General features: G+C 36.8%; 1 protein-coding gene across 1 annotated transcript in view; it reads right to left on the bottom strand.

Annotated features, from left to right (window-relative positions):
- SCAMP1 (secretory carrier membrane protein 1) overlaps positions 1-17844 on the bottom strand; it is an 80581-nt gene that overhangs the window by 49501 nt on the left and 13236 nt on the right. The window contains exon 2 of the mRNA XM_045565638.1: positions 5138-5215. Within this exon, the coding sequence (XP_045421594.1) occupies positions 5138-5215 (78 nt within the window). The remainder of the gene's footprint in view (positions 1-5137; positions 5216-17844) is intronic.

Genomic DNA, 17844 nt, shown 5'->3' with positions numbered 1-17844 from the left:
ATTAGACCTGATAAACAAATTCAGTAAAGTTGCAGGATACAAAAAAAAAAATCAACATACAACAATCAGTAGCATTTCTATATGCCAACAGCAAACAATCTAAAAAAGAAACCAAGAAAGTAAGCCCACTTACAATAGCTACAACTAAAATAAAACACCTAGGAATAAACTTAACCAAAAAAGTGAAAGATCTCTACAGTGAAAACTATAAAATATTGATGAAATAAACTGAAGAGGACACAAAAAAATAGAAAGATATTCCATGCTCATGGATTGGAAGAATCAATATTTTTTAAATGCCCACACTACCCAAAGCAATCTACAGATTCAATAAAATCCCCATCAAAATATGACTTTCTTCACAGAAACAGAAAAAATAATCCTAATGTACACAGGGCCACAAGAAAACCAGAATAGCCAAAACTATCCTGAGCAAAAAGAACAAAACTGGTGGAATCACATTACCTGACTTCAAATTATATGACAGAGCTGTATTAACCAAAACACCATGGTACTGGCATAAAAACAGACACCACACATAGACCAATGCAACAGAATAGAGAACTCAGAAATAAATCCACACATCTATAGTGAACTCATTTTGACAAAAGTGCCAAGAACACACACTGGGGAAAGGAAAGTCTCTACAATAAATGGTGCTGGGAAAACTAGATATCCATATGCAGAAGAATGAAACTAGACCCCTAACTCTCACCATATGAAAAAATCAGGCCGGGTGCGGTGGCTCACACCTGTAATCCTAGCACTTTGGGAGGCCGAGACGGGTGGATCGCTCGAGGTCAGGAGTTCGAGACCAGCAAGAGCGAGACCCCGTCTCTACTAAAACTAGAAAGAAATTATCTGGCCAACCAAAAATATATATAGAAAAAATTAGCCGGGCGTGGTGGCACATGCCTGTAGTCCCAGCTACTGAGGAGGCTGAGGCAGTAGGATCGCTTAAGCCCAGGAGTTTGAGGTTGCTGTGAGCTAGGCTGATGCCACAGCACTCACTCTAGCTCAGGCAACACAGCGAGACTCTGTCTCAAAAAAAAAAAAAAAAAAAAAATCAAATTAGAATGGCTGGGCATGGTGGCTGACGCCTGTAATCCTAGCACTCTGGGAGGCCAAGGAGGGAGGATTGCTTGAGCTCAGGAGTTCAAGACCAGCCTGAGCAAGAGTGAGACCCCGTCTCTACTAAAAATAGAAAGAAATTAGACAAACTACTAAAAACAGAAAAAATTAGCCGGGCATGGTGGTGCATGCCTGTAGTCCCAGCTACCCGGGAGGCTGAGGCAGGAGGATCGCTTGAGCCCAGGAGTTTGAGCTTTCTGTGAGCTAGGCTGATGCCATAGCACTCTAGCCCAGGCAAGAGAGTGAGACTCTGTCTCAAAAAAAAAAAAAAAAAAATCAAATTAAAATGGATAAAAGATCTAAATCTAAGACCCGAAACTATGAAACTACTGAAAGAAAACACTGGTGAAACACTTCAGAACATTGGTCTGGTCAAGGACTTCTTGAGTAATACCACAAAAGCACAGGCAAGTAAAGCAAAATTAGACAAATGGGATCACATCAAGCTAAAAAGCTTCTGCATAGCAAAGGAAACAATCAACAAAATGAGGAGACAACACACAAAATGGGAGAAAACAACACATGTGATGAAGGAGTAATAACTAGAATATATAAGGAGCTCAAACAACTCAATAGAAAACAAAAATCAAATAATCTGACTTAAAAATGGTCAAAAGATCCAAATAGACATTTATCAAAAGACATACAAATGGCCAACACGTGTATGAAAAAATGTTCAACATCATTAGTCATCATTAGTCATCAGAGAAATGCAAATCAAACTAAAACAAGATTGTCATCTTACCCTAGTTAAATGGTTTTTACTAAAGGACAGGCAATAAGAAATGCTGGTGAGGATGTGGAAAAAGGTGAACTCTTATACACTGTTAGTGGGAATATAAATTAGTGTAACCACTATAGAGAACAATATGGAGGTCCCTCAAAAAACTAAAAATAGAACTTCCACAGCACCCAGCAATCCCACTGCTAGGTATATATTCAAAAGAAAGGAAATTAGTATATTGAAAAGATATCTGCACTCCCATGTTTATTGTAGCACTATTCACAACAGCCAAGATTTAGAATCAACCTAAGTGTCCATCAGTGGATGAATGGATAAAGAAATTGTGGCATATATACAATGGATATTAGTCAGCCATAAAAAAGTATAAAACCCTGTCATTTCCAACAACATGGATGGAACTTGAGAATATTATGTTAAGTGAAATAAGCCAAGCACAGAAAGATAAATTTTGCATTTTCTCACTCAAATGTGAGAGCTAAATATTAAAACAATTGATCTCATGGAGACAGAGAGTACAATGATGGTTACCAGAGGCTGAGAAAAATAGTGGGGAGGGAGGCATAAAGTAGGGATGGTTAATACGTATAATGCATACAATAATACATACAATATAGTTAGATAGATAGAATGAATATTTGATAGCATGACAAAATGACTATATTCAACAGTAAGTTAGGGTATACTTTAAAATAACTAAAAAAGTGGAATTGGAATGTTCCTAACACAAAGAAATGATAAATGCTTAAGGTGATATACCCCAATTACCTGATTTATTACACATTGTATGCCAGTATCAAAACATCACATGTACCCTATAAATATAACTATTATGTACTATTAATTAATATATATATTAATATAATTATGTACTCATAATTATTAAAAACAAAAACTGGGGAAAAAAGACCCAAATATTGGAGATGAAATTATTTGCCAGAGAAATTTTAGGGAGAATTCTCAATAGAATCTACCCCAAGAGTTTTCAAGTCCGGTTCACAATAAAATCATCAAAATGAAACTGGGGGCTAACCTCATTAGGCTCCCCCAAACTTAACCTGCCTTAGTTGCTTTTAGTAACTTGCTTCTAGTTGATCTTAAAACCTATATATTAATAGCTAAAAGTCACGTATAGCTAAGCAACTAAACTTCCAGTAGCTTATTTATAGATAACATCTCTGACATATAGGTCACCATAGTAATAGTGGCTTAAGTTGTTTTTCAGGGGTCAGCTTGTGTTCAGTTCAAACCAACTGAGACCACTGACCCTTCAACTGGGCCTGCATGAATGTCCAGTGGGTGACCTTTTGATGTCAAGCTAAAAAACTCCACCCTCAGATCATGCTAATGCCTCCACGTTCTAAACATACATCCTGTGAATTTTAGGGACAGCAATGGAAGACATTAGGAAGACGATGAAAAGGAGCAAGAGATCAGAGCGTTGTTTTCCTAGTGAGATGAATGCAAACCATCCAAAGAAGAGGAGACTATCCCAGTCATCCAAACCTGATACAGCATTTTAGAAGGATAAAAATTGGATCTTATTTTTGTCATTTACTTTTAAATATTAAATAAAGTTGGCAGTTCTGTTTTTGTGTATCAAAAAGTCTTGCTTTTTTTTGAAGCCGCACTTCACAGAGCATGGTTCTACGTAGAGCCATGAAGTCTGACTATATTTGTGCAGATCACCGATTACCTCACTTTTCCTCACCCCCAATCACCTTTCCCCACACCTTAGACCACCCTGTTTCTTTATCTCATAAATATCCCTAAACTCCATCTTTAAGGAGGCAGATTTTGAGTTCTGTTCTTCCTTCTCTGGCTAGCTTATAAATTAGACTCTTTCTCTGCTACAAAACTCATCATTTCAGTAATTGGCATACTGTGCCACAGGCAGAACAAGCCGGGTTTGGTATCACAAAGAGCTTTTTTAGAAGGGGAAAAAAAAAACAGCAGGAGAGCCATGATGGCTCAAGCCTGTAATCTCAGCAATTTCAAAGGCAGAGGCAAGAGGATTGCTTGAGGCCAAGAGTTCAAGACCAACCTGGGCAACATAGTGAATGAGACCCCATCTCCACAGAAAATAAAAAACTTAGCCAGACATGGTGGCACAAGCCTGTAGTCCCAGCTACTGGGGAGGCTGAAGCAGGAGCATTGCTTTAGCCCAGTGTTTGAGATAGCAGTGGGCTGTGATGATGCAACTGCACTCTAGCTCAGGCAACAGAGCAAGACCCTGTCTCAAAAAAAAAAAAAAAAAAAGGAACAAACAAACAAACAAACCTGCCCTAACTATAATAAAGAGATTAGGGCCATAATGCTTAATGTGATAAAGTTCCCTAGGTAGATCCTTACTAATATGCATCCAGGATAGCAAACCACTGTTCTATAAGGATTTTCTTCATACTCCTACATTTTATAAATCAAGACTAAATTTTGATGGGAAGAGTATGCCTTCCTAGACTGGGTAAAGTTCCAGAGGTTCTAGTCTACCAGAGCAGAAAGCCAGTACTATTCAGAACAACCTAATTAAAATGTCAATCATATAAACAAACATTCATGGTACAATTCTAGACGTGGTTTCCACTGTAAGAAAACATCACCCCACATTACCAGGTAGACAACATATATATGAAGAAATATTTCTCTAATTCCTAGTATTTCAAGTACTGTAGAAAGGTTTACACATTAGAGAGATTATCATGATTTAATTTGTAGAACATAAAAGAAAATTTAAGGTATTTCACTAGGAGCATCATGGTAATTTTTTTTTTTTTTTTTTTTTTTTTTGAGACAGAGTCTCGCTTTGTTGCCCTGGCTAGAGTGAGTGCCGTGGCGTCAGCCTAGCTCACAGCAACCTCAAACTCCTGGGCTTAAGCGATCCTCCTGCCTCAGCCTCCCGAGTAGCTGGGACTACAGGCATGCGCCACCATGCCCGGCTAATTTTTTTTCTATATATTTTTAGTTGGCCAGCTAATTTCTTTCTATTTTTAGTAGAGACGGGGTCTTGCTCAGGCTGGTCTCGAACTCCTGACCTCGAGTGATCCACCCGCCTCGGCCTCCCAGAGGGCTAGGATTACAGGCGTGAGGCACCGCGCCCGGCTAGTAATTTTCAAACACTACTGATATTCCCTCATGTTAAAAGAAAAATTAACAGCTTATTTTACATAAGTTTAATCAACTAAATTACAAGCCATAACTGAAATATAACCCCTATTTAATTTCAATTTAAACATTTAAAAGTATTTCAATTAGGAATAATCTTACTGTTCTAGAATCCGAGAATGGATTATATTCATCAAGTCCTGGTGGAACATTTCTTGTCACCTGTGTAACTGATGGATCCTGAAATAAAATTCAAAGGAGAAAAAAATATTATTTATCCTTTAAGACATAATTTTGACATTTACAAAGCATTTGCCTTATCTGTACTTTTGATCACCCAGCAAAGCTAACAGGAAAATAAAGATAATTACCAGATTTACTAAGTCCCATTTTCAACAAAGGTGAAATTTAAACGCATAACCCTCACATCCTCAAAGAAAAACAAAAACTGGGTTAGATGCAAATCAGCTGCTAACTATTATATAAAGATCAAAAGTAGACCACCTCTTAATAGCTGTATGGAACAAATGAACAAGAGCATCTTAAATCTTGGGTAAACCCACCATCCTTTCCTTTGGACGCCACAAAGAGTTCATGTTCCCCTTTTTTATAACATCTTCAATCAATTTTCCCTACTTAGATTTTGTACTACATTACAAATCAGTGTCATATACAGCCAGCATCTAGAACAATTAAGATTAAACACCTCTTGTTTTATTCTACTCCAATACCTGTATCTAAGTGTAGTTTATTTTTCTACACGATCCTAGACTGCCTCCCCTTTTCCATGTATAATATATGACCACGCTACCCTAGGTTTTCAAATCTAATATTAGGCTTTCATAAGAATAATCAAATCCCCAAATCCTAGATTGCGAGCATCAAATGAATAAATATGAACATCTCAATAAAAATCAACTATATAATTCATGTGAAAAGCATTTTTCAAACTGTGATTATAGCTTAATTGACCTATTTTCTATCTCGAACTTTAGTGTACATCAGATTCAAAACACAGATTGCTGCATCCAACCCCCTGAGTTTCTCATTCAGTAGGTTTGAGGTGGGGCCTGAAGATCCGTAGTTCTAACAAGTTCCCAGGTGATAACTACTTCTGCAAAACTAATCTTGTCATTCCCCTCCTCCAACCTCTTTCCTCTGTCCCTCATCCATTTCAGATTTTTAGAGGCTGTCCACAAACTATAAAGCACAAATTCCTCAAAATGCGATACAAGTCTTTTGACCATCTAGCCTGGTCCCTGCCTATCATTCCAGCCTGATCAACTCATACAACAGATCCTTAACCAAATAGTAAAAATATGACCAAGATGAAACATAAAGGCTTTATTTAGCCTTGCTCAAGAATAAAACGGGAAGGAGGGAATAAAATCACTCTACTTACTCCCCAGGGTTCCCCTCCCAAGTTTACCCAAAAGTGTGAGGAGCAGGAAGATCATCAACAGGAGAGGCATGCCTCAGGGAGAAAATTGAGAAAACAGAAACATGAATGTTTTAATCAAATTTTTCACCTTGGCATTGCTGAAGTTAACCTAATTTAGAAGGGCCACAAGCAGAGACCTTCTTCAAATCCAGATGGTCCAGCTGTAGTCTCAATGACCACCTGCACCACTACCCACAAAATCAGTAACCAGTGAGTTCTCAGACACCATACTCTTCCCCTGCATTGCTTCCTCTAGCTGGAGCACTCTTCTCAGCAGGGTCGGCCTGGCAATCTCCTCCTTTTCCTGAGAGACTCAGTCCAAATATGACTTCATGTGCTAAGAAATGGTCTTCCTGATATCTTTCCCCTACCCAAGTCACTCTACTCCACACTCAGTGCTCCACAGCAAATTGGTATTTACCTCCACTAGCATTTATTTCACCGAATCTTCATGCAAGTCTTTTTTCCCCAAATTATTTGTGAGCTCTTTAAATCAAGAAACAGGTCTCTTTTTTTCTAAATCATACATCCTGGTGATATTCTGTTTTTTCAAAGAGTATTACCACCCCTAGGGAGAAATACACAAGAATTCTTCAAAATAAGTAACTGCAGTAGTAACCAAGAAATAGTTCCTGAAAAAATGAGCATAAATATAAAGATAATTCAAAAAGTGTAAATGGACCAGCCACAATGACTCATGCCTGTAATCCTAGCACTTTGGGAGGCCAAGGCAGGAGGATCACTTTAGCTCAGGTGTTGGAGACCAGCCTGAGCAAGAGCAAGATGCTGTCTCTACAAAAAAATAGAAAAATCAGCTGAGTTTGGTAGGGCACACTTGTAGCTCCAGCTACTTGGGAGGCTGAGGCAAGTCCGGCTTGAACCCAGGAGCTGGAGGTTGTAGTGAGCTACAATGATGCCACTGCAGTCCACCCAGGACAACACAGCGAGACTATGTCTCAAAAAAAAAAAAAAAAAACATAAATGAAAAGATGTTTAGTCTCATTCATAAGAGAAATACTAATTAAAATACACTGATGTAATCATTTCTCATCTATCAGATTAGCAAAAAATCCAAAATCTGACATACCCTGTTGACAAAACTACAAGGAAGCAGAGATTCTAAAACATCGCTAATGGGAATAAAAATGTTACAATCTTTATGGAGGGGAAGTTGGCAATAGCCGGCAAAATTTTATCTGCATTTTTCCTTTGACCCACAGACTGACTTGTAGGAGTCTATTCCAGAGATATACTGGCAAAATATTATTTGTAATAGCCTCTAAGCAACCTAAATGGCTACCAATACAAGATTGCTGAATAAACTATGGTAACCTACATGACAAAGTCCTATGCAGCTGAGTATTATACAGTTATAAAACAGTATAAGGAGATACATACACTGCTATGGGCTAAGTGAGAAAAGGTATAGGACAGTATAAATGATGTTAAATTTTTATGGAAGAAGAAAGATAAACACGAATGTGTATTTATTTATATTTTTTAAAAAGGAAGAATAAGCCAAAAACTAATAAAAATGATTACCTATAAGGGGAGGAAGGGAACACTAAAGAGAGGACAGGCTTGGAAACTAGACTTCTCTAACGTATCTTGTTTGATAGTCTTTATTTTGGAATGATGAAAACGTTTTCATAATTACATACCAAAATAATTCAAAAAGAAAAAAAGAGGGAGATAGAATGTCGGGTCAGAAAGATGCATCCTGCTTAGCCAACCTTCATGCCATCAATGTCATTCTATCAATGCCACAGAAGTACGAGTCCCAACTCCCATTTTGTAAGTACACATAACCCACTTATTTCAAGTGTCCTAAAATTCACCTTAAATTCTTAAAAAAATAAATAATAAGGTATAACTTAGTACCAACATTTTTCCAATTTTCTGTTTTCAATTACACTAACTGAAATGTGCTTATTTCCTTTTAGATTCTAGAAAAGTTTAATCCAGGCTACAAGTTAACTGGCAATTTGACAAAATCATTATCTCAAATGAAGTGAGTTCACCTGCAGCCCATTTGGAATCTCTCCTAGTGTAGTATTAGATGCAAAGCAGTAGAGTATATACACTATACACCGACAGCGAGACTAGATTTATGAAGGTGAAAAACTATTATCCCTGAATTATTACATAATTAATGTTTCAAATTAGTTTTGGTAACTGTAAAGTGCGTTGAGGAAGCCATAGCCTCCAAACTGGGAGAGGATAACCAAGATCAAGAAGATTTCAATAATAAAACCTAATCTCTTATGCCTCCTAAGTAACCAGCATTTACTTATATTTCCAATCCTTGCTGTGATCCTTCCTGGTAGACTGCATAGTTCCATTTTTCAGAGAAAGAAGCTGTGGCCTTAAACAAGGTCAGGAAAATTCCTCAAGGTCAATTAGTGTATGTCTGAGACAAAATATGAAACCAGGACTTTCCAATGCTTATATACACACTTTCCACCAGATATACTAAAAATAGAGGTCACCACAATAACAACTTTAATAAGATATTCATTAATTTTTTATTAATAATTCCAAAACTTTGGCAGGAAAATGTCATGCCTCCTCTTCAACATAATCAAAATGAAACTGTTTCAACTGATAACTTGATTTCTGTATGGCAGTGGTTTTCAAACTTCAGCACACATTACAATCACCTTGAGGGCTTGCTGAACTCCAGATTGATGAGCTTCACTCTGAATATACCTTGTTTCTAATTCAGTAGTTCTGGGATGGTACCTAAGAATTTATGTTTCTAAGAAGGAAAATAGTCTTATATAGTCTTATTTTATTGACTTAGAGGAACAGACTAGGCTTCTGTATTTCATTCACTTTCAAGTGGCAAGTAAAGACATTCTTCAGAATTTAATTTAAATATCATGTGGATTTCACTATGCATAGACATTAAAGCTGCATCTTTACTTCATTATTTAAGCCAAAGCTATTCTGCCAACTCTTTTAGTAACACCACTTAACTTCATAGTCATATTTCATTAAAAACCAAGATGCATTATGAAAACAAGTTTTTTCAAATAAGAAAGTAAAAATTTTACATCTAGCATAATTAGTTTTTTTGTATCTTTAATCTTAGTTTCTTCACAGAACCTTTCAAAGTAGTGCACCTTCGTTGTATTTCAAATGATCTCCTACACCGTGCATTAAATTAGACATTTCTCAATCACTGCTGCATATGACCTGGAAGATCCAACCTGGTAAAGAGTACTTTCACCTGCAGCTAAAATTAGGAGATTGATTCAATGAACATCTCATGTGACTAATCAAGCGCCATCTCCTTATTTTGCTCTGCACCTTTATCATTTTTGAGCCAAATAGTAGTCTAACAACATAAAAACCCATAAGGGTAATTATGTACAACCATATATTATGTATCCACTTACTATAATACCTGCTAACACAAAATAGGTTTGGGTTTAAAGATTAATGTGCAGGCCGGGCGCGGTGGCTCACTCCTGTAATCCTAGCACTCTGGGAGGCCGAGGCGGGTGGATCGCTCGAGGTCAGGAGTTCGAGACCAGCCTGAGCAAGAGCGAGACCCCGTCTCTACTAAAAATAGAAAGAAATTATCTGGCCAACTAAAAATATATAGAAAAAAAATTAGCCGGGCATGGTGGCGTATGCCTGTAGTCCCAGCTACCCGGGAGGCTGAGGCAGGAGGATCGCTTAAGCCCAGGAGTTTGAGGTTGCTGTGAGCTAGGCTGACGCCACGGCACTCACTCTAGCAACAAACCAAGACTCTGTCTCAAAAAAAAAAAAAAAAAAAGATTAATGTGCAAAACCCTGTACATCTTGGGTATTTGTTCTGTTGTAGAAAGATCACTAGTTTAAGAATCAGAAACTGAGTTCCTGGCAATGACCAACTCTGTGACCTTAGGCAAGTCACCTAAACTCTCTTGGTCTCAATATTCTCATTTTTAAAATAGAGGAAATTTGATAGATGATTACCCTAGTCAATTGCAGTTCAGAAATGTTACCCTACAGATTGTCTTGCTGGAAAGCTGACTGCCTGTATTCCAATTCCAGTCCTAGTACTAAGAGAAAACCATGCTTAGAACTGGACATGAGGAAGCTTGACAGGCCCCAGCAGCAGTGATTCAATATTGGATAATGACTAAGCAATCCATTAGATCCTATTTTTGAGGAAACAATATTAGACATAAAAATTGGTAATTAAAGCTGACAACAGTCATGGTAGAAAGAGTGACAAATAGAAGCTAAGTTATAGGCAGTTGACCAGAAAAGGGAGCAGAGAGCAGCAGGTACAGCATCCGAGGGGGACAGCAAGTACTAGAGTTGTCAATGAGTCATCGAAGCAAAACTGGGACCAATAAATAGTTACTGCTATTGTAACTGGCAAGGAATGACTGTGTTACACGTTTTCACAATGTCCTATAGGTCATCAGAAGGGGCTCAGCCTGAAGGAAAGAGGAGGAGGAAGCGTGAGAGGAGAAGGAGGAAGGGAGGGTGGCAGAGATCAGGTCCCAGTCTTTCCTTGATTTAGTGAAGCTCAACTTTTATTTGTTTCATAAGCATAGATTTCATTTGAAAATGGCTTCCACTACTTAGGTGAGGAGGTGGTAAAGTGGAGAAGGAGGTATGGGTTGAGGAAATGCCTTACTAACTCCCACTGTTTCATTACAATTGCAGACTGTGTTGGGCTTCCTTCCCTCCCCCAGGAATCCTTACAATAAATATCCATCACCTGAAGTAACCTCAGCACGTCTCCATGCCTTAAAATCAAAACAGATGGAACCAATACTCCTTGCCATTTTGTATTTCATTTAACAATTTACTGCCCTGAGTATATTTAAATAAAATTCATGAGAGATTTTAATAAGTATCAACATTTACTGATCCCTGGTATACTTATCCCTAACATACTTACTAATCCATAACTGTTATTAATCACTGCTTAATTTAACTCTTTCACCTTTTCTTCCCCTTTCAACTTAAAAAATGAGGAAAAACATAACTCTAGTCTTTAATTTATCCTTTATTTTTCTTAGTGTTAGATATTCCCTGCAGTTCAAAAGTTTACACCAACTTAAGAAAATGTATCCAAAATAACAAAAAACAAACACTTTTCATATCTAAGCTTCATCTCTTCCCACCTTTTCTCAGGATTACCGTATCAATTATCCTTTTCCCTCATATGTTCAAGTGCTTCCTCTCAGCAGGATACCTCACATTTCAAGTCTTGATCATCTTCAAGATACACACAAGCAAAAAGAACAAAAAACATTGCTTCAACCACATTTCACCCTCAAGCTACTATCGGCCCCCAGTCTCACCCTCTGTTGGTCCACTTCTCCGTTTATCCTCCTCCACCCCAGTTCAAGCTGCCAGTATTTCTCCAGTGTAAACTGCAATGGCCTCCTTACTGTACTCCCTCCCTACCTTCTGACCTCTTTGAAATCTTCATAATGAATCAGAATGAGCTTTCAAAATACAAATCTGCTCATGTCATACCTACAGATTTACTATGAAGTGGACATATTTTAGGCCTTTGAAAATGTTTAAATATTAGGGAATGGATAATAACTGGTGAAATCATTTATGAAATAGAGACTGCAAAGATGGGTAAATTCTCACCATCTACATAAGTCACTGCTAAGGAATAAAGACAAACATTAGATTGGCAATTACTATTAATATTCTTTTATCACACACCCTACAGTGTGCAAAAACCATCTACTGTTGTAGTAACACATTTTATTCATTTAGACTTGTGCTGTACAATATGATGGCCACTAGCCACAAGTAGCTCTTGAAATGTAATTAGTCCAACTGAGATGTGCTTAAAGTTTGAAATATACTCGATATTGAATTTAGCACAAAAGAATGTAAAATATCTCAATAATTTTTATATTATGTGTTGGAATAAGACTTCATATATCGAGTAAAATAAAATATATTAAAATCAATTTTACCTAGTTTTTCTTTTTTGATGCAGGTACAAGAAAATTTTAAATTACACACATGGCACAAATTATATTTCTACTTGGCAGTACTGATCTAGGCATTACAACCCATTCAAGACTGGCTTATAATTTTCACTTTCATCCGTTTATACAAGTTCATTTGTTAGTAAAAAGGAAACCAAGAAACCCAGACTTAAATTTCCTCTAAGTTTTTCAAAATTACAAAGGATGACAAGAGATCTGGATCAGGAGCTTCCCAGTCCAGTAATTTTATGTAACATAGTAGCAGACTTTCACCATCACTTTCTTCACATTTTCACATGAAATATTAGAAAGCAATATTTTAAATGTATCAGACATTTAGTTAGACATGGTGACTTGCACCTGTAATCCCAGCTACTCGGGAGGCTGAGGCAGGAGGATGACTTGAGCCCAGGAGTTTGAGACCAATCTGGGCAACACAGAAAGACCCTGTTTCTACAAAAAAAAGAAAAAAAAAATTTTGCCAGGCACGGTTGTACACACCTATAGTCCCAGCTACTCAGGAGGCTGAAATGGGAGGATTCTTTGAGCCCAGGAGTTGAGGCTGCAGTGAGCTATAATCTTATTAAATACCACCATACTCCAGCGTGGGGGACAAAGGGAGACTTTATCTCTAAAAAACTATTTTTTTAAATAATATAGACATGTAGAAGAAAAATGCATATTTACAATTCTATCAAGGAAGCTTATGGAAAACTGCAAAAGTCCACATCAAGTTAGATTCAAAGAGAGAAAGAGAATTCACCTAGGTTAGCATACCAGACTCTTTATCTCATGTAATCCTCAGAAGAGCTCTATGATTTAGGTTCTATATACTTTCTTTCAATGTTGAGAAAACTGGCTCATAGATATTTAAGTAATTTGCCCAAAGTCATACAAGCTAATAAGTGATATGGTCAGGATTCAAATCCAAATCTAAATCCAAAGACTGAGCTGTTGGAGGAAAATGTAATAAACAAATTTAGGCTTAAAACTATATTTCCTCAAAGGAAAAACAATGAATTAAACATTGTGTTGCTTCACAAAACTAAAAATACTCTTCAGTAGCTCTGCTTAGTCCAATCAATATTATACACTAGAACCAGGTGACTTGATTAAACAAGAAAGGTCCCAAGCTGAGGCCCTGCCCTCAGTTAAATTTTTTCCCTACTCTATGATTTTCAGAGTTTCTATCATATGAATTTAATAAATATTGAAAATTTCACTTACCTGGAACAGTACTACAGTTTCTAAATGTCCCATTAAAAAAAAAAAAAAAGAAAGAAATGAACTAGGAGAAGCTATTAAAAATCTCTCAGCAAGACACTAAGACCACAACATACTTAGCAAAACTTTTATGAATCATTATAAAAAGTGCTTAATAATCACTAGGAATTACTCAGCAAATCACAATTCTGAAAAATTCAAGATCATGGCAAGAGTCATAACAACCTTACTCAAACCTAAAAGAGACTCACAAACTAATTTTTTATAGACCCAAATCAGTCTTCAGTTAATTAGAAACATAACTAAAGCAATGATACCCAAGCAGATTTATTGCACAGGAGGCATCTGAAAGACAGTGCAACTTGAAAGTAAAACAAACCACCTTAAATTGCACTATTTGTCCACATTAACATTATCATTATGTGCCCCCTCAAAAAAACAGTAAGTCCATTACTTACTATACCCTATAGATTCTAGAGGAAGAACTCTTTGGCAATGTTAAGGGAAAAAACCCAAACTCTGTAAAATAATTTAAAGAGGTGTATTCTGAGCCAAGTGTGTGTGACTGCAGCTTGGGGAAACATGTCCTCAAGAGGTCTTGAGAAAATGTACCCAAGGTAGCTGGGTGACAGTTTGGTTTTATACATTCACGGAGACAGGAATTACACATAAAATTATAAATCAATACGTTGAAGGTGTACATTGGTTTGTCCCAAAATGGAGGGACATCTTGAAGTGAGGGGCTTACAGGTTATGCATGGATTTAAAGAATCTTTGATTTGTAATTGGTTAAAGGAATGAAGTTCTGTCTTAAGGCTTGGATGTTTTACCTTAAGATAAAGGTGTCTGTTAACCAGAAACAAACCACCCAACATTTATCAAAATTCCAGTGATCTGTTAAGTAAATTGATGGCTTACAGGTGTGGTTTAAGCGTCATCATGCATGGCCTTCATTCCTGTTAATGAGTTAGTATCTTATTGTTACAAAGAGTAACTCCGAAAGGGAGGGAGCAAAATAAGGCCTGACTTTCCTTCACATGGACAGCAGCTCAGCTTTAAGATTTTTCTGGGGTTCCATCAGCCAAGAGGGGTCCACCCAGTTGGCTTGGGGCTTAACATTCTATTTTAGTTCACAGAAACAAAACATCATTTGTGAATATAATTTGGTAAAAATTTCCTCCAGATAATTAATGATCTATGTAAGGAAACTAAACAATACAGAAAGCAAGAAATTCTAGTTTCTCCAGAAAATATCATTTCTTAGTCTACAGTCAAAGAGAAATTGAGCAGTCTGGTCCTTTCTTTGTTTACTTTTATACTGCTTGCAGCACTTTTAGCAGCTGCTGTGAGAAATAATTTCTCACATCATTATCCTTATTATGGCCCTTCCATGGAATAGTTCTAATCCAAATTCTGTCATTCCTGAGTGAACTTAGCAAAATTAACCTCTATGTCTCAATGTCCCTACGTATAAAATGAGGTGAGTGAACTACAACAACACATATGCCTTCTGCCTCAGATTCTGTATTTAGGGGAACTGAGGCAAGATAGCTCAGGCCTCATCTTCTCAGGAAGTTTTGCTTCTGCAATATGAAAAACATGCTATTTCTGTTTCTTTAGCAAGAACGCATTTATCACAAATTAATACTATGTCTCCCAACGAAGGTGTAGATTCTTTGACATCAGGGACATCTCTTTACCTTTGTATCCTTAATGACTATCATAGTGTCTGACTGGTTTTAGTAGCTCCGTATATTATAATGTTTGCAAAATAAATAACCAACTCTTGTTCTATCTTCAATGGTAACAATTTCTTGCAGACAACTGAGTTTGGTCCTCTTTATCTCTAATACAGTCACAGTAATTACAAAAAAATTTAAGTAATTCTAAAGACCTATTAAACTGGCAAATTCTCCACTTTAAGTATAATGGTTAATGGACTGAGAATATGCTTTGTTCTTCAAATTATGCTATTAAATCCACTCAAAGTCACAATTAATCACCTAACCAAAACAATAGAAATTAGACAGTACACTGGCAAAAGAATTAGAAAGCAAATGCTATCAGAAATCACCGCAGTAAAGGGATCCTGCTACTTCTGTATTTCATGTTCTATTTTATAGCACCATATCTGAGCCACACAAACTACATGAAAACATATTTCAACTGAACTACAGTCAAAAAAAGATAATGTCTAAAGATAGAGCAATGGCAAGAACCCAAATTATTTCCTAAAGCAATCAGTAGGGCACAGCACTGAACATTTAGATAGTATGAAAATGCTTTACATTGATAGTAAATCCTTAAGAAAGACTTGACAAAATAAACTTTAAAAAGACGACCGATACCTCTCACCATATACTACAAAAATTAACTCAAAATGAATCACAGCCCTAAATGTACACACTAAAACTACAAAACTCTTAAAACATAGGATTCAATCTTCATGACCTTGAGTTAGGCATGGTTTATTAGATATGACAGCAAACACACAAGTAACAACAAAAAAAGACTATCAAAATTAAAAATTTTCATGCTACAAACAATACCATCAAGAAAGTAAAAAGAAGCTGGGTGTGCTTCCTGGCCCCTATAATCCTGGCCACCTCCCAGCTGAGGTGGGAGGATTATTTGTTTGAGGCCAGCCTAGACAACATAGCAAGATTCCCATCCCCCACAAAATAAAATCCTAAAATGTTTTTTAAAAAAGTAAAAAGATAATCCACAGAACTGGAGAAAATTTTTGCAAATCATGTATGTGACAAGTGACTTTTGCCCAGAATATATAAAGAATTCTTATAACTCAATTATTAAAAAAAACCACAATTTAAAAATGGGCAAAAGGTCAGAATAAACATTTGTCCAATGCAGACAAATGGCCAATAAGCACATGAAAAGATGTTTCACATCATTAGCTATCAGGGAAATGCAAATCAAAACCAAAATGAGATACCATTCACACCTACTAGGATGACTATTATCAAAAAGACTAGTGTTGGGAAAGACATGGAAAAAACTAAAATGCTCATACTCTGCTGAAGGTAATATAAAAGAGTGCAACTGGCCAGGCACGGTGGCTCATGCCTGTAATCCTAGAGCTCTGGGAGGCCAAGGCGGGTGGATCATTTGAGCTCAGGAGTTCGAGACCAGCCTGAGCAAGAGTGAGACCCTGTCTCTACTAAAAATAGAAAGAAATTATATGGACAGCTAAAAATATATATAGAAAAAATTAGCCAGGCATGGTGGCACATGCCTGTAGTCCCAGCTACTTGGGAGACTGAGGCAGGAGGATCGCTTGAGCCCAGGAGTTTGAGGTTGCTGTGAGCTAGGCTAACACTACGGACGGCACTCTAGCCCAGGCAACAGAGTGAGACTCTGCCTCAAAAAAACAAAACAAAAAAAAGAATGCAACCATTTTGGAAAATAATTTGGCAGTTACCATATGACCTAGCAATTCCACTCCTATATATGCAAGAAAATGAAGGCATATGCCCACAAAAAAATTTGTTCACAAATATTCACAGCGGCACTATTCATAACTGCCAAAAAGCAGAAACACAAATCTGTATCACCTAATGGATGAACAAAAAAAAATGCAGTATGTCCATACAATGCAATATTATTTGGCAATAAAAAGAAATGAAGTCCTGAAACACGCTATAACATGGATGAATTTAAATACATTATGGTAAATGAAAGAAGCCAGTCATAGAACACCACATATTGTATGACTCCACTGATATGAAATGTTCAGAAAGTATACCAGGGGTCACCTATGGCTGGAAAGGTTAGGAGAAAAATGTGAAGTGACTGATAAAGGGAAAGGGTTTTCTTTTTGGAAAGATGAAAATGTTCTTAAATTTATAGTACCAATGACTGCACTACTGTGAATACACTAAAAACCACTGAACTGTACCCTTTAGATGGGTGAATTGTGTGGCATATGAATATCTCATATTATTGTTAAAAATAAAAGGATAATCAGACATAATATTTCTTAGAAGAAATGTTGCCAACCAGCTATAAATTCATGCCTTCAAAAGCTAAATACAAGATCACCCAGTACCTTCATTAAATAAATAGAAATGCTCATTAGCAAAGAAGTAACGAAAAATGGGATTGGAGGATTAGCCACCAGGGACTACACTGACACTGGAGTTTGAATATTTACACATGAGAGGCTTTACTTTCGCATTCTATTATACTAAATCACCAAAATTTCTTTTAAAATATGAGAA

Source organism: Lemur catta, chromosome 12 (assembly GCF_020740605.2).
Source record: "Lemur catta isolate mLemCat1 chromosome 12, mLemCat1.pri, whole genome shotgun sequence".
NCBI classification, from domain to species: domain Eukaryota; kingdom Metazoa; phylum Chordata; class Mammalia; order Primates; family Lemuridae; genus Lemur; species Lemur catta.
The sequence above is the reverse complement of the archived record's forward strand: the minus strand, read 5'-3'. Positions and strand labels throughout refer to the sequence as shown.